Raw genomic sequence first — 23,788 nt, 5'->3', positions numbered from 1 at the left:
TTTTCTTTGCCCTACCTGGTTACATCATTCTGGCACATGCGAAGGTCTCAATCATCATGTATTAAATGGATGAATAACTGCCAAAAGTAGCACAAAAATGTTCAAGAGTTGGGCTGCAAAGGCACCAACCTCTAAAAGGAAGTCACCTTTGTTTGATCACATACAGAGGCACTGCTCCTACTTATCCACCTGTTAACATGGGAGAGTAAGGGCTCTGGGTTCAAGCTTGATTCCACCTCTTAGTAACTGGAAGGGTTTGGGAAAATTACCTCACCTGCCTTTGCTTGGTCCTTTATTTATAAAATTTGGACTGTTAATGAAGAAGCAGGTAAGCTAATACCTGTAAAAACACTTAGGACAGTGTTGGGCACATAGAAAGTACTCCAAAGCATTTAGCCATTATTATGCTAGTGTATTCCTTCAACTTCTCTACCCACATATGCATGTAACTGCCTCATTCATCTGCCTCTAACCTAGTTGGTCATGGTTGCATATGGAGTCCTTGAAAGAACAGGCTCTAAAACGAGAAAGGTTGTGCCCAGCAGACAAGCAGCATGGGCATTTTTCAGCAGTTTCAAGCCTTCTGTGGTGAGGCCCATTTTTCCTTCATTCATCAGGAACAAGACCCATGAATGTCCTGACTTGACATGTAATGTTCTTTCTGCCACAGTCCAGGCCACCTCCCTGAATGGGGGAACCACTCCCCTCTTCAAAGAGAGCTTTTTGTCTAAACAAGGCTGTTTTCACTGTGCCATGGTTTCAGACAGCTTTCTTTTGTGTTCTCTTTAAACATAGAATGACAGTGAATGACAGTCCACTAACATAACTTCTAAGAACTTTTTAGCTTATCTTTTTGTAAAAGCTACTGCATCAAATCTGTACCAAAAATAGCAGAGCAACCCAAACTGTATGTTCAGGGGATTCTCACAGGATAACCAGTTGTCTGGGATGGATGTGAAAAAGACTAACACAAAATCAGCTCCTTTCAAAAGCACTGGGAATCAGCAGCAGTCAGGGGGCAGTGAGGCAGAGGAAGTGGGAGACTCCAATGGAGAGAGCGTTGCTAAGCCTCTTGAGGTTTGTTTGTTTGTTTGTTTGTTTGCTACAAGAGACAGGAAGGGACAGAGATTAGAAGCATCAACTCATAGTTGCTTCACTTTAGCTGTTCATTGATTGCTTCTCATATGTGCCCTGGGGAGCTCATGACATGAATCACTGTGATAGGATGAAGATGGTGAAAAGTGACTGAACTCTATATATATTTTGAAGATTACGATATGGCATATTCTGATGGATTTGAATATGAGGTATAAAAGAAAAAGATAAAGCAGAGTCCAAAGTTTGGGATCAGAGCAAGGATGGAGCAGCCTTTACTAAGATGGGGAGGTCTATATGAAAGACAAGTTTAACGCACTAATGGAAACGAGGAGTTCAGTTTTGGCTGCAAGACTGAGATGACTCCTGACAACCAGGTGAATATGTCTAATAAGTAGTTGCATATTGAGGCTGGAGTTTAGGGTACTTTCATTCCAACCACAGAATATTTATAAACTTGGAAGTTGTCAGTATATAGATTATGTTTAAAGCCATGAGATGATAAGGTCACCAAAGAAGTAGTATAGATAGAGATGAAAAGTAGTGAGAGGAACAGGAACAAGTATGAGTTACCAAGGAAATACCAAGAAGAAACAGCAAGGAAGGAAGGAGACCAGGAGAATGTAGTTTCCAGGCAGCCAAAATAAGTGTTTCATGGAAGAAGGCAGGATACATTGTGTCCTACACTGCTAAACCGTTATATAAGTCGAGAGCTGAAAATGGATCTTTGGATTTAACAACATGGAAGTCATCGGTGATCTTGGCAAAAAAAATATTTGTCAGGGGAATGAGGACTTGAATGGCATGATTTGAGAAAAACTGACAGGGAAATCACAGTGGATATACACAAATATGCCAAGGGATTTTGCTATACAGAGGAACAAAAAAAATCCACAGGGAATGTGGGGAAAAGAAAAGATTTTATAAGACAGGAGATAATCAGTGTCAGCTGAAATGCAGGTAATGATGGCTGATTTACGGGTGTTTGTAGAGTTCTCTTCTGATTGCTTCTATTTTCACATTTATAAAAACCAACGTCATCTGAGCAGGTAGTATTGGAGGTCTGAAGAAAGAGAAGATCTAAGGAAGAAAGAATGAGCGGCCTAGCCAGGCATCAGGTCCTAAAGTTGAAATTAGCTTCTTGAATTTAGAGCAAGATGAGTCAGCGAAGTCTTGTGTTTTTCTCCTGCCACATTTAGCTGCAGCGATGCAGATGTGGAGAATTAGATTCAATCAGGACTGGGCTTTTGGAAGCACAGCAGAGCAGGATCAAGGACCAGACTGCTGAGAGCATAGGCAAGGCAGGGATGTTAAAATGGGCCATAAAATATAAGCTGAGGAAGTAAATAAATAAGGGATTTGAAGGACAGTGAAAAGGTAGCAGGATCAACAGACTATAAGTCGTAGTGAATCAACAAAGAGTTGGGTTTAGGATATAAAGAAAATAAGCTATAAAGTTTTCCAGTACTTCCATTCCAACCACAGAATAGACAAGCGACTTCAGACACAGGTGAGCTCAGCTGGGGATGTGCTGAGATGAATCCCTGACTTGGTTGAAAAAGAGTTAGAAGATTAACAGTTGTTCAGCTCAAAGAATCTAAGGTTCTTAGGAGAAAGGGCTTGAAGAGTGTCCAGGGAAAGAGCAAAAAATACAATTAAGATACAAACAGTAGGTGGCCCTGGCCGGTTGGCTCAGCGGTAGAGCGTCGGCCTGGCATGCAGAAGTCCCGGGTTCGATTCCCGGCCAGGGCACACAGGAGAAGTGCCCATCTGCTTCTCCACCCTTCCCCCTCTCCTTCCTCTCTGTCTCTCTCTTCCCCTCCCGCAGCCGAGGCTCCACTGGAGCAAAGATGGCCCGGGCGCTGGGAATGGCTCCTCGGCCTCTGCCCCAGGCGTAAGAGTGGCTCTGGTCGCAACAGAGCGATGCCCCGGAGGGGCAGAGCATCACCCCCTGGTGGGCGTGCCGGGTGGATCCTGGTCGGGCGCATGCGGGAGTCTGTCTGACTGTCTCTCCCGGTTTCTGGCTTCAGAAAAATACAGGAAAAAAAAAAGATACAAACAGTAGTTAAAAGAAGGGATTGTTATCTTAGACAGGAAAGGAGATGGCCAGGAATGGGACAGCACTTCATATCACCCTCAGATGTAAAAGAGTACTTTTCCTAGTTACTGTAACCACCTTCCAATTTCCCCATCCAAAAGAAAGAATAAATTTGACAGAGTATACTTCACTGCTACTGGAAGGAATTTACCATGGCAAGTTAGTTCATGTCGGAGTTTCCATTAAAAAAAAAAAGATAGGTTACCTAGATCAGTTGTTCGCAAACTGTCTGATCCTCAGATCCCCTGGAAACTCTTTTTTTCATTTTATGTAGAAATTAAATTTAATGGGTGACATTGATTAATAAGAGTACATAGGTTTCAGGCAAACATCTCTGTAGCATTTGAACTGTTGTGTTGTGTGCCCATCACCCAAAGTCAAATCATTTTCTGTCACTATATATTCTCCTTCTTTACTCCTCTTTTCCTCACCCCTGTGCCCCTCCTGTTGGTAACATTTTATTAATTTTTTTTTTTTTTTTTTTAGAGAGAGTGTGCAGCAGAAACATTGATTTGTTCCTGTATGTACCCTGACCAGGGATTGAACCGGCAACCTCTGCACTTCTGGACTAACCAACTGAGCTATCCGAGCAGGACTCCTGGAAACTCTTAAAAAACAAAGTCCCATATTCCTGATTTTATAAGTGTAGGTTTTGGCCTAAGAATCTATATACTTTTTTTTATTGGTTTGAGAGAAAGAGAGAGAGAGAGAGAGAGAGAGAGAGAAAGGAAGGGAGATAGAAGGAGGAGAAAGATGAGAATCATCAACTCATAGTTGCTTCCCTTTAGTTCTTCATTGATTGCTTCTCATAAGTGCCTTGACTGAGGGGCTCAAGCCAAGTCAGTAACACCTGGCTGAAGCCAGTGACCTTTGGACTCAAGCTATCAACCTTGGGATCATGTCGATGATCTCACGCTCAAGCTGGCAAGCCACCACTCAAGCCAGCAACCTCAGGGTTTCGAACCAGAGACCTCAGGATTCCTGGTCAACACACTATCTACCGTGCCACCACAGGTCAGGCAGAATCTATAAACTTTTTAAAGCTCCCCAGGTAATTCTGATGGTATACCAAGTTTGGGGAGCTAGTTGACATCTATCAGGGTCCTTAGCAATTATAATATTCTATATATTGTGATGATAGAATGTTTTTGAGAACATAACTGAATTCTTCTCAAAGTTGAATTGCCCCTAGATCAAAAAAACCTGTAGCCCCATTTGCCCTGGCTGCTATAATGACAATATGGAAAGCCAGACTGAAAACAGAACTGAAACCTAGAGGGGAACAGAGTCAGGGAAACACAAAGAGAGAGAACTGGAGCCCTGACTGCACCTCACCTGAACCCCTCTCTGCCTCAAAGTTTTCACTTACATGAGCCAGTAAATACCCTTTATTGTTTAAGCCAGTTTGCAGTGGGTTTTCTATTTCTAGTTCCTTTCAACAAAAAGTATCCTCCACACCCTTCTCCACATCAAAATTAAATTGCTATAGAAGTACACCTTGGATTTTCTCTTCTTTAGTAAGATTTAAATGTAGGTAAAGTTAACATATTTCAGATTTTAAAAAAAACTTTTATTCTTAAATTTAACTTTACTTGAGGACTTCCCTATGAAATAATTTTGGTTTTGTTTTTATTTTTCTAGCCTTTACTTGAAAAAGTAAAGTAAAATTCCTTATTAATGAAATTAAAAACCAAAGAATTAGGCCCAAAATGATAAGGAAATCTCTAACACTATAAGACAGGATGTCTTTATGTAAGAATCCCCCCAAAAAAGACTGTATAACAGAACTCAGAATTATAGCTACTGCCTTATTCCTCTTTTTCAAAATCCACTGGACCCACAAAAGTAAATAAGTTGTTACTTAATGTGAATCAGTCGATCAGTGAGTAAAAGTTTATTTTCAAAGTTATTAAGAATCTTCAAGTGTTATTATTGGCTGATAGTATGTAAACTTAAAGGAAACCTCTGGTATTGCTTATAAACTTGGATCTCAAATTCTGGACAATAAACAAGCCACTGTATCCATGGTAACAGTGGCTTAACTTTTCAATAAACAAAATAGTAATTACATTTCCTCCTTTCTAACTGTTTCCAGTAACCTTGAGGGTCAGGCATGACCTGAGGGTTAATGACCAAAAGGTTAGGAATTTCAACATGAAACTTCACATTGTCTAACCTGTCATTTTCTCAGAAAGACTTTTTTTTTTTTTTTTACAGAGACAGGGAGAGAGAGAGAGGGATAGATAGGGACAGAAATGGAGAGAGATGAGAAGTATCAATCATCAGTTTTTCATTGCGACACCTTAGTTGTTCATTGATTGCTTTCTCATATGTGCCTTGACCCTGGGCCTTCAGCAGACAGAGTAACCCCTTGCTCAAGCCAGCGACCTTGGGTCCAAGCTGGTGAGCTTTGCTCAAACCAGATGAGCCCGCACTTAAGCTGGCGACCTCGGGGTCTCGAACCTGGGTCCTCCACATCCCAGTCCGACGCTCTATCAGCTGCGCCACCACCTGGTCAGGCAAGACTTTTATTTCAAAGTCATTTATCTGCGGCATAATGGGATTCCTCATGAGAGTGCACCACCCCACATCATGCAATAGTCAAGGTGTGGGGAAAAGCTTAGTTTTGAAAAGATCTTAGTATTAAAAGGGTGGGAAAAGCCTAGTCTTAAAACTAAGCCTTAGGCTATAAGGAGCCTGCCTGCTTACAGCCTGTCTCCCACACCCAATGCAAACTATAAGCAAGCAAACATATATATCATATTTACAAACTTATTGGACCAACAGTAAGGTAAATGCTAAGGACTCTTGGATTTGCACTAAAATGTATTCTGTCTCCATAAAAAGCATCTTACTATGTCTCTAAACCCTTCTCCTTTCTCTCTACATATCTCATAGCCCAGGTCTAGTGCCTGGAAAAGGGACAAAGTATTAGAAATATAAGCAAGGAAGTGGAGTAAGTTAAAAAAGAAGCAAGGGCATAGGATTCACTGAAAAATGAAATTATACAATAAACCCGAGAGTTCCTGTATTCTCATCTCTCAGCACATTTTCCAGAGCTTTCTTGTCCATAATAAAGGTCTACTTTAAATAAGAATCCTTTATGCTACAAACAAACCTAGATAGAATTCCTTCTTTCTCCTGTTCTTCTGAACTTCAACTTGCAGATTGATCACATGAACACAGGGCACCAGGTCTTCTGCCTTAATGTTTTCAATACTTTTCCAGTGGTGGGAGTCAACCAGCTTGCACAGATGCAACAGAGCCAATACCTAATTTTTTGTTGAGTTCGGTGAACTGGTTGGTAAAATGGCACTTGTAATCAGGACTCTCTCTAAGGTGGGTGCCTGGGCAGCCACCCAATGTGGAAATCACAAATTTACATTCCTTACTCTTTTTTAACGTTCATCTGCGAAACAGTGTATTCTAAGTGCCTGTAGTAATGTTCATTCCGTCCATAGGTGAAAAAAATTGCAAGTGAGGACACCAATCAAGAAGCAATATGGAAATATCTTAAACACATGGGGGTCCTCAGGGTTCGACAGCCTTGACATACGACATTTCTAGTTTACAACGCTCACTCCTATAAAAACTTAAAAAGATTGAGAGGTAAGTGTTTCAGCCAAGTGTTTCAGCCTACGCCATTAGCATCAGACTTACAGACTACTGTGTACGGGTGAACTAATTTGGTTGCACACAGCAGAATTATACGCAGTAACACAGCATATGAGTGAGGGAATTGGCGTCCGCAGTACGCTTACCTACACCACTCTGGACTGTTAAAAGTGCAAATGTTCTATTTGTGTTAGGCTAGGGTGTGTTTCCACTTACACCAATATTTGAGTTATATCACTGTCGTAGGAATGGAACTGCGTCATAACCCAAGGACCCCCTGTAATGGTTTTATTCTTTTTTGTCAGGTATTATTTAATCTTTTTCCATTAATATTTTAAAACTCCTTCTTACAACATAATCTAGTTTTGTGTACCTCTTTTATTGTTCTTATTTAAGCATTAAATGCATAAAATAATAAACTACCTTTTGTTATATTTTTTTTTATTCTTAAAATGGTCATTAGGTCAGGGAACTGGTTGTTAAATTATTTGAATCCCATATTTAGTTATCCCAAGACTACCTACTCTTGAGAAATTCCTATAGCATTTTCAAGTCTTTCTTTATATATAAAATGAAAATAACATCAGTTGGTTTTATCTGATAAGATGTTCTAGAAACTTGTCTTTGCAGATCAATATCTATATATCATTCTCTTGGTAGCTTTACCCCAGTGTCGGGCAGATAAGATATATTTTGCTAACCCTGTTAAATATGGCACTGCCCATTGCCCAAGTGATAGTATTAATGCCCTTCTTGCTTGGGATGGGCTTGGTTATACTAATGTGTGTTGGGGGGAGGGCTTTCACACCAAAAGGTTTTAAAAGAAGGAGCTAGGAGGCCATTTGAGGGCAGAGAAAGGCCACGTGGAGGAGAGGAGACAGACAAAATGGAGGCAAAGAGGTGTGAGCCTTAGATTCTAGGAAAACTCGGATGAGTCAGTGGCTTTGGGAGCCCTGAATGGAAAGGGAAGAGGAAATGTTTCCCACTGTGTGTATTTACTTGTTTGTCGGGTGTGAGCTAGGATTAAAGGAAAATGGACCACCAGCTTTTGGCTCAATTGTTTCTTTAAGATCGATCTGAATCAAACCTGAATCTGGGGTTCATCCTTAGTCTTGACTTCAGGGGCCAAGCATATGACCTAAGCCTAAGCCATGGGCACAATCCATTCCTCTGGACAGAATGACTGGTTCTCCAATGACCTAAGCAGAACCCTAGCGTGCAACTGAGACTTTTGATGAAAACAGTTAAGACAAAAACCTCTTGCTCTTTCCCAGGGAACATGACATGAAAGGCTATGGCTGCAGGAGCCACGGACAGTCATCTTATCACACTAGAGGGAACACAGTTGAAAACAATCATCTCAGACAGAAACCAGATCAGTATCACATAGGCTGGGCCCCAATTTTATAATAGGTTGAACCACATGAAATTGCCAATAGAATCACACAATCCAATAAAGTTCCACCTAATAACTGTATATTTTTACATATGTATTTTTTTTATTTTTATTTTTTTGTATCTTTCTGAAGCTGGAAACGGGGAGGCAGTCAGACAGATCCCACATGCGCCTGACAGGGATCCACCCGGCACGCCCACAAGGGGGCGATGCTCTGCCCATCTGGGGCATCACTCTGTTGCGACCAGAGTCATTCCAGCGCCTGGGGCAGAGGCCATGGAGCCATCCCCAGTGCCCGGACCATCTTTTTGCTCCAATGGAGCCTCAGCTGTGGGAGGGGAAGAAAGAGACAGAAAGGAAGGAGAGGGGGAGGGGTGGAGAAGCAGATGGGCGCTTCTCCTGTGTGCCCTGGCCAGGAATCGAACCCGGGACTTCCGCACGCCAGGCCGATGCTCTACCACTGAGCCAACCAGCTAGGGCCTAATTATGTATTTCAATAAACTTCCTTTTTTGGTTTCAGGTATTTTAACTTAAGTTTCTGTCATTTACAAACATAAGAGTCCACATTAATTTGTAAAGCTGTTGTAGCTAATAAAACAGTATATCGACAAACACAAGTGCATCATTTAAAAGATTACTTATAAAAAATTAAAATTAAAAAAATATGTATGTGTGTATGTGTGTGTGTGTGTGTGTGTGTGTGTGTATTCAGTAAAACATATAAGATGACAGTCCATGGCTCCTGGACAGCCTTTCATGTTAACAACAAGCTGAAAGCATGTGGTGTATAGTTGTATTAATCTATCAGTTTTCCTCTTAGACCTGGGACCCATTTTTTTTTTTAATTTATTCATTTTTAGAGAGGAGAGAGAGAGGGAGAGAGAGGAGAGACAGAGAGAGAGAAGGGGGGGAGGAGCTGGAGGCATCAACTCCCATATGTGCCTTGACCAGGCAAGCTCAGGGTTTCGAACCGGCGACCTCAGCATTTCCAGGTCGACGCTTTATCCACTGCGCCACCACAGGTCAGGCCCCTGGGACCCAATTTTTTAAGAAGATTCACCAAAGTTATCTTTTCAACATATTTTGTCTCATCTGATAAGTCAGGACCAACAGAAAAGGAATCTGGAGAATTCCTCAACCACTCAGACTAAGGATATTCAAAGGAGAAGTATATTAACATTATAAAGTGGAAAAACAAAATGAGGCCCCTTGGGGTCAGATTTTAGCTCTCCTGCAGGTCACCAGCCCTTAGGCAAGACATTTAACCCATCCTGTCACTCCTGTATGGCCCTTCTCTTCCCTCCAGGGTTTACAGTAGGTACCTATAAAATAGTGCAAGTAAACAAGTTGCTATCCAAGGTTGCCTCCAGATATAAGTTTCTATTAAAATAGGACAGGCACATGATTGAAGGGAGTGTAAGCAGAGACCCAACAAGGCAGGAAAACAGAAAGAGAAACCAACTGCTGTGAAATGAAAACAGCAACAAGATATCAGAGATGTGATAAAACCAACATGTTGCATGTTTGTTATTGGCCCCACAATCCTTTTAAACATATAAATATCACTGGAAGATGGAACTGTCATAAAAGCTGATACTAACTATAAAGGGCATGACCAAATTTTTATTGGGTGAAAGAATAGAACTTTGTTAAAGATCAACACTACTGCCTGACCAGGCGGTGGCGCAGTGGATAGAGCGTCAGACTGAGATGAAAAGGACCCAGGTTCGAGACCCTGAGGTTGCCAGCTTGAGCGCAGGCTCATTTGGTTTGAGCAAAGCTCACCAGCTTGGTTACTGGCTCAAGCAAGGGGTTACTCGGTTGGCTGAAGGCCCGTGGTCAAGGCACATATGAGAAAGCAATCAATGAACAACTAAGGTGTTGCAACGCGCAATGAAAAACTAATGATTGATGCTTCTCATCTCTCTGTTCCTTTCTGGCTGTCCCTGTCTATTCCTCTGACTCTCTCTGTCCCTGTAAAAAAAATTAAAAAAAAAAAAAAAAAGATCAACACTATTGTCTCAAAAAAGCTTCAAATCATACACTTGGATCTATGAATTCTTCAAAAATAATGTTAGTAAAAAATTTAAAGACTTTACTATGTGCATTGGAAACTGAAAATATGAATAGTAAGCAAAAGAATATGTTACTCTAATTGTTGATCAATATAATAATAAATTGTTGGTCAATATAGTAAGTAAATATAATTGTTAGTTTATAATCAATGTCTACATGCCTTACACTTTGATGTAAGTGCTTTTATCTCTTTATGTTGATAAAATATCATGTAATAAATTATCTTGCTCTGGCCAGGAGAGACAGTTGAGAGCATTGTCCCACTAAGTCAAGCTTGAGGACTCAATACCCGGTCAGTACACATACAGGTATCAGCCAATGAATGCATAAATAAGTGGAACAACAAACTGATGTTTCTCTCTTTCTCTCTAAAATCAATCAATAAATAAAACTGTTAAAAATAAATTATCTGCCTGACCAGTTGTTGGCTAAAGCATTGACCTGGGACACTGAGGACCCAGGTTGGAAGCCCTGAGACCGCTGGATTTGGGCGCAGGCTCACCAGCTTGAGCGCAGGGTCACTGACTTGAGCACTGGGGTCGCTAGCTTGAGCAAGGGGTCATTGGCTCAGCTGGAGTCCCTGGTTCAGGCACATTTGAGAAGCAATCAATGAACAACTAAAAGTGTCACAACAACAATGTTGATGCTTCTCATCTCTCTCCCTTCTCGTCTGTCTGTCCTTGTCTGTCCCTCTCTTTCTCACTCTCTCACTAAAACATACATACATACATACATAATCTTATTATCATATTAACTTTGCAGATAAGCAATCTGAACTATGCCAACTGAAGTGACTTGCCCAAGGTCACACAGCTAGGAATGGCAAAGCCATTGCTGGGCAGCTTGATGCCAAAATAGTTCAGGCTTTCTCAAATGTTTTTTTAAAGCATTATACAAAATATGAGGAAAATACAATTAATTTTTAGCTGCAGATATGTTATAAGTTTTAATTTAAAAGACTAAGCATATGGCTCAGCGGTAGAGCGTCGGCCTGGCGTGCGGAGGACCCGGGTTCGATTCCCGGCCAGGGCACATAGGAGAAGCGCCCATTTGCTTCTCCACCTCTCCGCCTCGCCTTCCTCTCTGTCTCTCTCTTCCCCTCCCAGAGCCAAAGCTCCATTGGAGCAAAAATGGCCCGGGCGCTGGGGATGGCTCTGTGGCCTCTGCCTCAGGCGCTAGAGTGGCTCTGGTCGCAACATGGCGACGCCCAGGATGGGCAGAGCGTCGCCCCATGGTGGGCGTGCCGGGTGGATCCCGGTCGGGCGCATGCGGGAGTCTGTCTGACTGTCTCTCCCTGTTTCCAGCTTCAGAAAAATGCAAAAAAAAAAAAAAAAAAAAAAAAAGACTAAGCATAAAGTGAGTTCTTTTCCAACTTCTAATGATGCAAAGTTTGCAGTAAGTTCTTAACTAAAATGTGGTGCTAAAATAAGGGCACTTACAAAGTAATTACACTCTACTTTGTAAGTCAGAATCAGTGTAACAAGAATCTAAAAATCTCTTTTAAAAAAAATAAAAATCTCCTTCAGAGAACAAGAACATAAAATGATCAAGTAGTAAGACTAGGAGTGAGGGTACTTGGATTCAAATCATAGAAACCTAGAAAGGATTGCTGAAAAAATATCTACAGTTATAGAGCAGCACATGGATTTTATCTTATGTGGCAAAAACTTACAAAATGCCCCTCAGCTTCTTTCATAACCTCACACATAGACAGTAACTTAGAAAACATAACATTTTTAGTACAAAATAAAAGAAACACATACAAAGAAAGCCATACTACAGCAGTTAAATAGTAGCCTTTAGAGTCAGAATCTTGCCACTCTGCCATTTTCTAGCAGGGTGACCTTGAGCAAGTTATTTAATTGCACTGTGCCTTTATTTTCCCCCTGTAAAATAGAGAAAGTAAAAGTATACTTCAAAAGGGTATTATGAGGATTAAATGAGTCAGCAAGTATAAAGTACTGAGAACAAGACCTACCACATAGCCATATAGATATGTTACTATTAATATATATATATATATTATGGGAGATGTGTGTATATATATATATGTATATGTATGTATGTATATATATATAATGGGAGATGGATGAGTCTAAACTACCAAGAGTAAGTATGTACAGGTTATTTGGTGACTAAACCACTCCTCCAGGGGAGAGAAGATCTGTTTTGGTTATATGGGGACAACCCAAATGTATCCTAGATGAATCCAGACAAGATTGCTTTTTGCCAGGCACTGACAGGGACATATAGTAAATCCTATGGCTATATTTAGGACATGAGATATGTATAACCCTAAGCGCCAGGGGGCAAACCCTGTACAATAATAATAAATCCTCTTTCTGTGTTACCGACACTGAGAAAGGTGTTCAAAGTAATAATTATTAACGGTCTCCCCTGCCTCTCCTCCTTTTCCAAAGATTTTTACAAAACCTGTGGGATTTGTTGGCGTTTCCAGACTTCTTCCCAGGAAGTCTGAAATGGGTACTGCTAGGAGTTGATGTATAATTACTTAGTTGATTCCCTCTAAGGAGCTTACGCTAAGAATTGAGGAAAGAAAGCAGATTAACCATTTGAATACATGTCACGGCCCATCCACAAGTCCTCCCCTCTCTCCACCATAAATGGAGTTTCTACACTCCCCACCTATCAACCCGAATATGTGATCCAGGAAAATCAATTTATTGCTTTGGATAATCCTACAACAATAGGGGTTTCATTTTCATTGTAGAGCAATTAAGTTGTCCAACGAGAAAGAACAGGAGGGGAAGAGGCGGGGGCGGGGGGTGTACTGTCCCATCCCCACAGACAGATTAGTCCCTGTGGAGGCAGCAGCGTCCGCTGTCTGTCTGGTGGTCGGTCACACGCGGCTCCCGGCTGCTACCTAGCAACGCAAAGCCAAGGAGCGAGCTCGCGGGTTCCTCTGCCTCCTCCTCTCCCTTCCCATTCATCTCGGGAGTGCTCGCTCTCTCTCCGTCTCGCTCGCTCGCTCTCCCTCTCTCCCTGCTTTTCTCTCCCTCCCTCTCTATCGCTCTTTTCCTCTCTCCCTCTGTCTTCAAGCTCTCTCACTCCTCCTTCTCTCCATTATATTCTCTACTTGCTTGAATCCCTCTCCTCTTCCCCTCTCACTGTTTTAATTCTTTCCACTTCTTCCTCCCTCTCTTTCTCTGCCTCTGTTTCTGTAAAAACGTCAACTGTCCAGCATCTTGAGAGAAGTTTAAGACGCCTAAACTAGAAACTTTTACCATTCGAGTCCTCAAAACTCTGGCCGCGCAAACGCACCCCATTCATCAACACAAAAGCCCCACCACCCCGTTTGGAAAGGAAAACCCTTCAAGAAAATGCCCCAGCATATCAGCCGCACTCTCAGCCAATCCCGCCTCCCGGCCTTATCTCGCCTGGTAAATGACCTGCATAGAGATGCGGTCTCTGGGGGGTCAGCGCGGGACCAGGTTTCCCTGGTGAAAGGAGGGGGATGTTCTGGCCCGCAGTCTGGGCGCGCGAAAAGATCTCCCCGGCGGGACGCGGCAGGTGGAAGCGGCCCGGAGCAGCGCCGAGGACCGCTCCGCCCGGACAGGGTGACTCCGCAGCGGGAGCAGCTGTGCGCCCACGGGGGAGCCCTGCGCTCTCCCGGGTCCAATCACAAGTGCTTTCCGAAGGGTCGGGACAAACTCCCGTGGGAACAAAGACGGGTCCCCTTGGGGTGCGCTGTCACCAAAACCGGCGGGGCTGCTTTCTCAAATCTGTGGCTGCTCAGCTCCATCGCGGGCAAAGCAGAGGCGCTCCCGTCCGCCCCGCGCTGGGCAACCTGAGCGCCCCCGGGGGAGCGGCTCCGGCGCCGCCGCCCCGTCCTGGCCCCTGCCGGGCCTCGCTCCCCTCCGCCCTCCCGCCACCGCCGGGGAAGTCCCCAGCTCGGCGCGGAGCTCCGCCCGGAGGGCACTTACCTTGGCTACTGGCCGGCCCCAGGCAGCCCGCGAGCAGCAGCAGTGCGCACGCCACCGCGGCCGCCCCGCGCCCCATCGCACCGACGGCCCCGGGCCCCGGCCTCGCCGTTCCTTCCCCGGGAGGTGGGCGCGCGTCGCACACAGCAGCAGCGCCTCCGCTCGCGAGCGCTCGGGCAGACCCGCACTTCGGCGGGCGCCTAGTGGCAGAAAGCTGGCCCGCCCAAGGCATCCCGTTTTTCTACCCGCGCCAGTCCCCACCCTCCAGACAGAGCATAAAGCCCTTTAGACCCGGCCGCCCCGGAACTAGCATGCGGGAATCCAGCGGGGCAGGCCCCCTGCCGCCCGGCCCGCCCCCTGCACCGTGCAGCGCTGGGAGGAGTAGGGACTCGAACACACGCACTCATAGTCTCATACGGTCTCACACTCACACAGTCGCACACACGCCTCGCTATCAAACAGACTGACACAGTCTCACGCTCACTCACGCGCGCGCGCAGCCCTCGGTCACACACACGTGCGCGCACACCTCACAGCTACACGTTCCCATTCATACTCGCAAGTACCCCTCACAGACACATACTGACACATTTACACGGGACACGGGCCTCTGCAAGATTTGCCTCCGCACAGGAGTCGGCTGTCTGCCAAAAAAGTGTGCCACCTTAGAAAAGGGTGAAAAATAAGAGAAGGAAGAGGAAAGGGGAAGGAAAGGAGTCAGGAGCCTGTCGGAGAGATTCGTGGCCGTTCTCTCTAGTCTACAGCCCCTAGTCCTCTCGCGCACCCTGGTTTTCCCCCAAAACGTCGAGGCGGTGACTTGGGATGCTCTGTGGTTTGTTTTCTTACTAATTATGAAGGGGGTTGGGTCAACGTTGGGGAGGAGGTTAGATCCTTGTTTAGCTTTTGTAAGGATCACATCTACAGGTGCCACAGTTAGAGCTTCTTACACGTCTGTTCATTTTGAAGCAAAATTGAAAAGAATGAACATCTTCTCGATCGTGCCGGTGCCCCTGGTATATAAAGGAGAAACAGAAGGAATTTAGAGAAGCCTGCGGCTCCCTCTGTGAGGCAGCGTTAGGGATGGAGGGATGGGGGAGGGGGACCATCCCCCCAGAGCACTGCAGACGAGCCTCGCACTCACCCTCAGAGCACGGTCCTCAGTCCGTAGGCGACACCAGAGCCCACAGAAAGAAAGGAGGGTTGGTGCAGCCGAGTTCCTGGCCCTGCTAGCCCTGACGGTCCTGGGGAGGAAGGAGTGTCGCCCCAGCATCTCCGGCTCCAGTCCGGGATCAACACACCGGGGCCCCGGGCACTGGGTCCTAGTCCACAAAGTCAGGACCTCTCTCAGCCAGAGGGGCTGTGACCTCCGCCTCGCCCTCCTTAGGCGCGAGAACCTGCCGGTTAATGCCACCCTTTCTCCCCAGAGCACGATCATCTGCGCTGTGCTGACCTCCAACAGTTCGGGTCGCGCCCCTTCCGTGGGCTCTAAAGGTTAGTGAGGCTTTGCGTAGCTGGGGGGCAGGGAGGGGTTGATAGGTATTACTTTCGAAAGACAGAAAGATAGGGAGAAATAGACACAAATAGAAAACTAAGACTTAAAAAGAGTAGGGTTTGGAAAAGGGCGGGAGAGATTTCGTGGGTTTTCTTTTGGAGAGTTCTAAATTTGCAAATCCCGAGTTCCCTGCTCAGAGTCACCGGAACGTGACTCGCCTGCCGTCCCAGTTGGGCGCTGGGCAGCACGGAGGGGGGGGCGGAATTGGGGACCGACCGCAGGAGCAGTCGGGGCCGGAGGTGAGGGGGTGAGGCGGGCGGGAGCAGGAGAGCTGGGAGGGAGCAAGAAGCCGCGCTCTAGCCTCCGCGGGTGATTTATGCCGGTTCCGGGCGGCCGGGGCGCTGGTACGAGACCGCGCCGGGGTCAGGCCAATCCGCCGCTCGCCAGGGCCGCTGCATAGTCAATGAGCGTCCCCGCACGCGGAGTTCCCCAGAGCGGCGGCGGACGCGGGGGAGGCGCGCCGCTGGGCCCCCCGGCCCGCGGGGGCCGCCAGTGCCAGGTGGGGAGGAGTCGCTCCTGGTGCGCGCGTGGGCGCCTGTGGGTGCGAGAGCGTGAGCGCTGGCGCGAGTGTGCGCGCGCGCGCGTGTCCTTTCACTGTGCACTGTAGCAGCCGGGGCTCCAAACATTCCTTTCTGCACTGAAGGTTTCTTCTCATTGTTGTTGTCTTTGTGCTCCAGTGTTGCCAACTTGCTGGAATTCCTGACGTGGTTGCACAGCGGGGCTCAGCCTGGCCGTAGAGCCAGCTGCGTTTGTGCACCGGGTCGACCCCGCCGTTAATCCCAGAATAACGCCGGAGAAGGGGGAAGAATGGAGGAGGAAGGAGGAGGGGAGCAGATAAAGGTCGGGGATAAGAGTCGACTAACAGCACGGTCCGTCATTCTCAACACTATATAATATGTAAACTCACACATTCACACGCTCTCCAACTAGGAAAAAAAATGTTTTTTTCTCAAACTTGTGCAGCTTGAAACAGGCATCTTTTGTAACCCGCACCATGCGTGTGTTTACCTCCTGTATCTAATACCTGAGAATGCTCCTTGCTGTATTTGGAGGATTAAATCTAAGGACCAGCGTCTGAGAAAGCCCAGGTTAACTCATTTTGTTTTTGAAGTGTGTGTGTGTGTGGGGGGGGGGGGGGTTGGAGAGGGGAATTATTTATTGGTTTAGAGAGAAAGAGGAACGGAAGAAGAGAAAGAGAGACCAATTTGTTGTTCCACCCACTTATACACTCATTGGTCAATTTCTGTGTGTGCCCTAACCAGAGATCAAATCCCAACCCAGACAAATGGGAGGATGTTCCAACCAACTGGGCTACCCCGCCAAGGCTCGCACTTGTGATTTAAACCAACATTGTTTCTATATAATGCAAAAGTGTAATTCCTCTATTTTCATATTTCTTTCTACAGAGTATTTAACCAAAAGAGACAGAGGAAAGTGCTCTCTCAACTGAATTATGGCAAGCTCGTTAAAATGAGCTGCTGTTGGTTCCCCCCCCCAATCTATTTTCTATTTTTCAAGCAAATGATTTAAAGGAATAGTTCCACTAGTGCTTTCTTTTTTAATTTTTATTTATTGATTTTAGAGAGACAGAGGAAAAGAGAGAGAAAGAGAAATATTGATTTATTGTTCAACTTATTTATGTATTTATTGATTGATTCTTGTATGTGCCCTGACTGAAGGGTCAGACCCACAGCTCCACGGCAACCTTGTTATATGGGGACAACACTCTAACCAACAGAGCTACTTGGCCAGGGCCAGGAAGAATTATTTTCAAATGAAATAGAACAGAATAGGAACTGTAATAATTTTCATAGGGAAAAGATATGTATTGTTTCACTAAACAAACACTTGTTTCAGATACATAATGTATATCTGTGTCACCATATAAAATACATTTTTTTTCCTTTTTGTATTTTTCTGAAGCTGGAAATGGTGAGGCAGTCAGACTCCCACATGCGCCCGACTGGGATCCACCGGCATGCTCACCAGGGGGCGATGCTCTGCCCATCTTGGGGTGTTGCTCTGTTGCAACTGAAGTCATTCTAGGACCTGAGGCAGAGGCCAAGGAGCCGTCCTCAGTGCCCGGGCCAACTTTGCTCCAGTGGAGCCTTGGCTGAGGGAGGGGAAGAGACAGACAGAGATAGCCTGACCTATGGTGGTGCAGTGGGTAAAACCGTCGACCTGGAATGCTGAGGTTGCTGGTTCAAAACCCCAGGCTTGCCTGGTCAAGGCACATATGGGAGTTGATGCTTCCTGCTCCTCCCTCCGTTCTTTCTATCTCTTTCCTCTCTCTGTCTCTTTCTCTCTATGTGTCTCCTCTCTCTAAAAAAAATGAATAGAAAAATTGTAAAAATAAATAAAATAAACTAAAAAAGAGAGAGACAGAGAGGAAGGAGAGGAGGAGGGGTGGGGAAGCAGATGGGTGCCTCTCCTGTGTGCCCTGGCCGGGAATCGAACCCGGGACTCCTGCACACCAGGCCGACACTCTACCACTGAGCCAACCGGCCAGGGCCTAAAATACATTTCTTAATTATCCACCTCAGTAAAAAAAAAATTTTGAAGTATCCCCCTCTATAAATTACTTACTAATTAAAAAGAGAAAACAGTGATCTTTGCTCCTCTTATTCCCACTATCTAGAACATTCTCCCCTCCTAAAACTTCCTTTTATCTGGTTAACTTATTCAACTTTCCAGTATCATCTAAAAGTTCTTCTTTTTTCAATATAAGTGCAGTGTTTTATTTGCTACACTTCTACTAAAAAAATAAAATAAAAATAATAAAATAACCTCATTTCTATTATATAGCATTCACAGAAAAATGGTTTCTCTCTTATCTCTCTCCCACAAAGACATATATTTATATATTTTGCAAGAGAGAGAGGAACAGACAGGAACAGGCAGACTGGAAGGGAGAGAGATGAGAAGCATCATTTCTTCGTTGCAGTGCCTTAGTTGTTCATTGACTGATTTCTCATATGTGCCTTGACTAGGGGGCTACAGCAGAACTAGTGACCCCCTTGCTCAAGCCAGTGACCTTGGACTCAAGCCAGAAACCTTGGGTTTCAAGGCGGCAACCTTTGGGCTCAGGCCAGTAGCCATGGGGTAGTATCTATAATCCCACACTTAAACTGGCAACCCTGCACTCAAGCTGGTGAGCCTGTGCTCAAGCAGGATGAGCCCATACTCAGGGTGACTTCAGGGTTTTGAACCTGGGTCCTCAGCATCCTAGCTGACATGCTAGCCACTGTGTCACCACTTGTGCAGATGAGATATATATATATATATAATTATATATATATATATTTTTTTTTTTTAGAAAATTAAATTTGCCTGACCAGATGGTGGTACAGTGGATAGAGCATCGGCCTGGGACACAGGGGACCCAGGTTCAAAACCCCAAGGTTGCTGTCTTGAGCATGGGCTTACCAGCTTGAGTATGGGGTCACTTGCTTGAGCATGGGATTGTAGACATGACTCCATGGTCGCTGACTTGAAACCCAAGGTCGCTGGCTTAAAGTCTAAGGTTTCTGGCTTGAGCAAGGGGTCACTCACTCTGCTGTAGCCCCCCTCCTCCATCAAGGCACATGTGAGAAAGCAATCAATGAACAACTATGGTGCCACAACCAAGAATTGATGCTTCTCATCTCTCTCCCTTCCTGTCTGTCTGTCCCTATCTGCTCCTCTCTCTGTCTCTCTCACAAAAAATTAAAAAATTAAAAAAAATAAATTTAACAGGATAACATTGATCAATAAGAGTACTTAGGTTTTAAGTAAATATTACTATAGCATTTGAATGGTTGATTATGTTTTATACCCATCACCCAAAGTCAAATCATTTTCTGTCACCATATATTTGTCCCTCTTTACTTTCTTCTCCCCATGCCCTTCCTCCACTAGCCCCTGCCCCAGTAACCACTTCACTTTTATCTATGTCCATAAGGACATATATATTTTTTGTTTTACTAATTTCTGAATGCAACTAATATTTTACCAGGTTTGAGTAATTGATCAAAAATTGCATCATTATAGTGAATTACATTATATGTTTCTGAAAGAAACAAGCAGAAATAATGATTAGTGCAGGTTAACCTAAAATCAAGTGAATGTGACAGTGGTCCATACACAGCACCTAAGGACCATGTCCCACAGAGTTCCCAAAGTGAGCAGCCAGCCTCAGGAGCTGCTCTTAGCAGTTTAGGGCTTGAGTCATTTCTCCTTTCAATTTGTACATGAACTCAAGGATGCTCAAGCTTTCTATTCATTTCTCTGAGGTTTCTTTAAAGTCTGTTTCTCCAAAGAAATGACACTTTTATACTGTACAAATGATGCCTCTTCTATTTTTGGATAGAATGGATAACTGCATTGACTTCAGATTTCCTTTGCAATGCCTGATATCAGCCACAGCATAAATATTTCTCTTGCAGGTTTTCTTCTTCAAGTGATTTTATTTTTTTGTTGTTGTTGTTTTTTGTTTTTTGTTTTTTGCATTTTTCCAAAGCTGGAAACCGGGAGGCAGTCAGATAGACTCCCGTATGCGCCCTACCGGGATCTACCCGGCATGCCCACCAGGGAGCAATGCTCTGCCCATCTGGGGCGTCGCTCTGTTGCATCCAGAGCCATTCTAGCACCTGAGGCAGAGGCCACAGAGCCATCCTCAGCGCCCAGGCCATTTTTGCTCCAATGGAGCCTCAGCTGCGGGAGGGGAAGAGAGAGACAGAGAGGAAGGAGAGGGGGAGGGGTGGAGAAGCAGATGGGCACTTCTCCTGTGTGCCCTGGCTGGGAATCAAACCTGGGACTCCTGCACGCCAGGCCAACGCTCTACCACTGAGCCAACCGGCCAGGGCTTCAAGTGATTTTATGCATAACACTGTTTCATACGCGTTTTCAGCCTTTCTATAGGTCCCCACTTCTGTGTACACTATCTGAAAGGAGTATATAAGCAATGTCAAATGTTCCAGAGAAAATTCAAAATGAGATGTGGCTAATTTTGTCATTCTGTCAGCATTTTCTCTATCCTGTCCACTGCCAGTTTGTAGCTTTCTGTATTTGAAAAACTTGTGGTTTATTGCAAAGCCCTATCTGGTGATGCAGGAAGGCAGAGGAGGGTGAAGAGCACTTTTAAGAGCTGAAGAGCTTTATCCAAAAACTTTTCTTTAGTAAAAACTTGACCACATATTGAAAGACAGAGATCTATCCTGGCCAGATAGCTCAATTGGTTACAGTGTCATCTGATACACTAAGGTTGTGGGTTCAATCCTTGGTCAGGGCACAAACAAAAATCAACAAATAAATGCATAAATAAGTGAAAAACAAATTGATGTTTCTCTCTCTCTCTACCTCTCCCTTTCTATCTCTCTCCCCCTTTCTCTCTCTCTAAAATCAAATAAATTTAAAAAGAAAGAAAGGAAGACCCAGATCTGTTAGGACTTGTTCAGTGTTTCTTCAATGTACTTTCCTCCTTCAGCTTGTCCTACATCCTGAAGCCAGGGTGAAGAGAACCTTAATATATGCATCTTCTGGATCTAGCCTGATGGCCTTTTTTAGGGGGTGCAGAGAAAATCTCTCACTAATCTGTGATGCTTTGCTACAGCTGTTCAGACCATAGGTGATGATTGCATACCCAGTGCTAACTTTAGGGTTTTCAAGGTTCACTTCCAGAGCCCTGGTCTGCTCATAATTCTTTCCTTCACATTTCAACAAGGCTCACCATTCTTCCTCATGGTCTACCTCAGGACACTCCATTCTATAGCAGGAAGGGCTGGTAAATCTCCTGCAAACCTGACCAGGTGGTGGTGCAGTGGATAGAGCATTGGACTGGGATGTGGAGGACCCAGGTTCGAGACCCCGAGGTCGCCAGCTTGAGCGCGGGTTCATCAGGTTTGAGCAAAGCTCACAAGCTTGGATTCAAGGTCGCTGGCTCGAGCAAGGGGTTACTCAGTCTGCTGAAGGCCCGTGGTCAAGGCACATATGAGAAAGCAATCAATGAACAACTAAGGTGTCACAACGAAAAACTGATGATTAATGCTTCTCATCTCTCTTCAATCCTGTGTGTCCCTATCTGTCCCTCTCGCTGACCCTCTCTCTCTGTCTTTGTAAATAAATAAATAAATATCTCCTGCAAGTGTTCTCCACCTTCTCCAAGTAAATTTGGGCTTCTACCAGCCTGCCCAGTTGGTAAAACAGCCAGCCAAATTTGCCCCAGGTAACCAGCCTCTTCGTGTCTAATTGGTTGACATGTTCTCCTTGGATCACTTCTTCAGCTTCCTTCAAACTCTCCAGGGCTTCCTCATTCTGGTCCTTCAGGTATTTCAGATAGGCCAGTAGGTTGTGATTTTCACATTGCATTTGATATCTAGAAACTCAGTCTCATCAAAGACCCTGTTTTCTAATTCAGACATTTCAGTGTCATCAATTAGCAAAATGTAAAGTGACATCTTACCTGCTCCAGCCTAGCTTTGACCTGATCTTCATCAGCATCCTTACTCATGGTTACTGTGAATTAGGTAGCATTTCTGCGGTGTTTTGTTTAGCTGGATAGCTCCTCTGAGCCCTTCTATATGCTATCATAGCTCTCTTTATTTCGCTTAGCCCAACTCTTGTCACACACTGTCTTCCCAGGGCCTCCACAAAGCTTCTCCCTCTACAGTCAGAATAATTTTGGGGAGTCATGCTGACCATTTCAATCACTTGGTCGTAACACTCCAATAGTTTTTCTATTATTCCTGGAATAAAATTTAAAAGTTTTAGTGTGGTCTGTGAGCTCTTGCATCATTTGGCTCCTGGCCATCTTTTGAACCTCATATGACAGTCTAGCCATGACTGTTTTCCAGTTAGTTCCTCAAACATACTATCTATTTTTCCAGCTTTGAGGATGAGATTAAAAGAGAGATAAGCAAAGGTCCATGGAGCTGCCTGAATTCCTGACCATGCTGTAAGTCTAGATCCTAACCTACTATATCTTACCATTAATCTTCCTTTTGCTTGAGCAAGCGTGTGTGGATCTCTGACCTTTGCAAAACAGAGCCAGACTGAAACCATCAAAAAAGTGCCAAAAAATGTCAGGTATCTCACCGACCAGACAGCGCCAGTATGCTTCTGATGTGATAACAACTGCAATCCTCAAGGGACAAACATTGTATTTATGATCTACCTCTCCACCCCCCCCCCTCTTTTTTAAACAACTTTTGACTCACCAGCCTCGTGACCAGGTAGGTCCTGAGCCATACTTCAGCTGTCTGTTCCTGGTGTGTAGCCAGGGCCAAGAGAGCCACAGCAAGAACTAAAGGGACAGTCTTTGTAGCAGCCATGTTTTCCAAAGCAAAAATGGAAACACCAGGCATAATATGATAAGGGAATTCTGCTGATGTGCAAATATAGTCATGAAAAGTCTTAGCAGAGGTTTAAAGAAACAATAAGGAATCTAATAAGTCTCATTGATTGAAAAAGAGTTCACTAAGCCTGACCAGGCGGTGGCGCAGTGGATAAAGCGTTGGACTGGGATGAGGAAGACCCAGGTTCGAGACCCCGAGGTCACCAGCTTGAGCGCGGGCTCATCTGGTTTGAGCAAAAGCTCCCCAGCTTGAGCCCAAGGCCACTGGCTCAAGCAAGGGGTTACTCTGTCTGTTGAAGACCCGCGGTCAAGGGACATATGAGAAAGCAATCAATGAACAACTAAGGTGTTGCAATGAAAAACTAATGACTGATGCTTCTCATCTCTCCGTTCCTGTCTGTCTGTCCCTGTATATCCCTCTCTCTGGCTCTCTCTCTGTCTCTGTAAAGAAAAAAAAAAAGAAAGAGAGTTCAATAAAATTAGAACTTTCCTGAAATGTTTAGGATTTAAAGACATGATCACAAGAATTCCTAGGAGTCAGGTGGGCTTCAGACTGGCATAAGCTCTGCATTTGGTTTCTGGCATTTCACCCAAATAGACCTTACAAGATGCAACTTATTCTGCCTGACCTGCGGTGGCGCAGTGGATAAAGCGTCGACCTGGAATGCTGAGGTCGCCATTTCAA

General features: G+C 44.8%; 1 protein-coding gene, 1 long non-coding RNA gene and 1 pseudogene across 2 annotated transcripts in view; 1 reads left to right on the top strand and 2 right to left on the bottom strand.

The window, feature by feature from the left end:
- Positions 1-14,501, bottom strand: part of LRP2 (LDL receptor related protein 2) — a 255,526-nt gene extending 241,025 nt beyond the window's left edge. The window contains exon 1 of the mRNA XM_066279296.1: positions 14,225-14,501. Coding sequence (XP_066135393.1) covers positions 14,225-14,453 — 229 coding nt within the window. The 5' untranslated portion in view covers positions 14,454-14,501. The remainder of the gene's footprint in view (positions 1-14,224) is intronic.
- A 599-nt stretch (positions 14,502-15,100) lies between these two features.
- Positions 15,101-16,835, top strand: LOC136306738 (uncharacterized). The gene is made up of 3 exons (XR_010725670.1): positions 15,101-15,234; positions 15,646-15,712; positions 16,451-16,835. It is a non-coding gene; the product is annotated as an uncharacterized lncRNA (long non-coding RNA).
- A 3,067-nt stretch (positions 16,836-19,902) lies between these two features.
- LOC136306491 (interferon-induced protein with tetratricopeptide repeats 1-like) lies at positions 19,903-22,260 on the bottom strand (annotated as a pseudogene).
- Positions 22,261-23,788: the final 1,528 nt, after the last annotated feature.

This window comes from Saccopteryx bilineata, chromosome 5 (genome assembly GCF_036850765.1).
Source record: "Saccopteryx bilineata isolate mSacBil1 chromosome 5, mSacBil1_pri_phased_curated, whole genome shotgun sequence".
Classification (NCBI taxonomy): domain Eukaryota; kingdom Metazoa; phylum Chordata; class Mammalia; order Chiroptera; family Emballonuridae; genus Saccopteryx; species Saccopteryx bilineata.
Note: the sequence above shows the minus strand (reverse complement) of the source record. Positions and strands in the feature narration are given on the sequence as shown.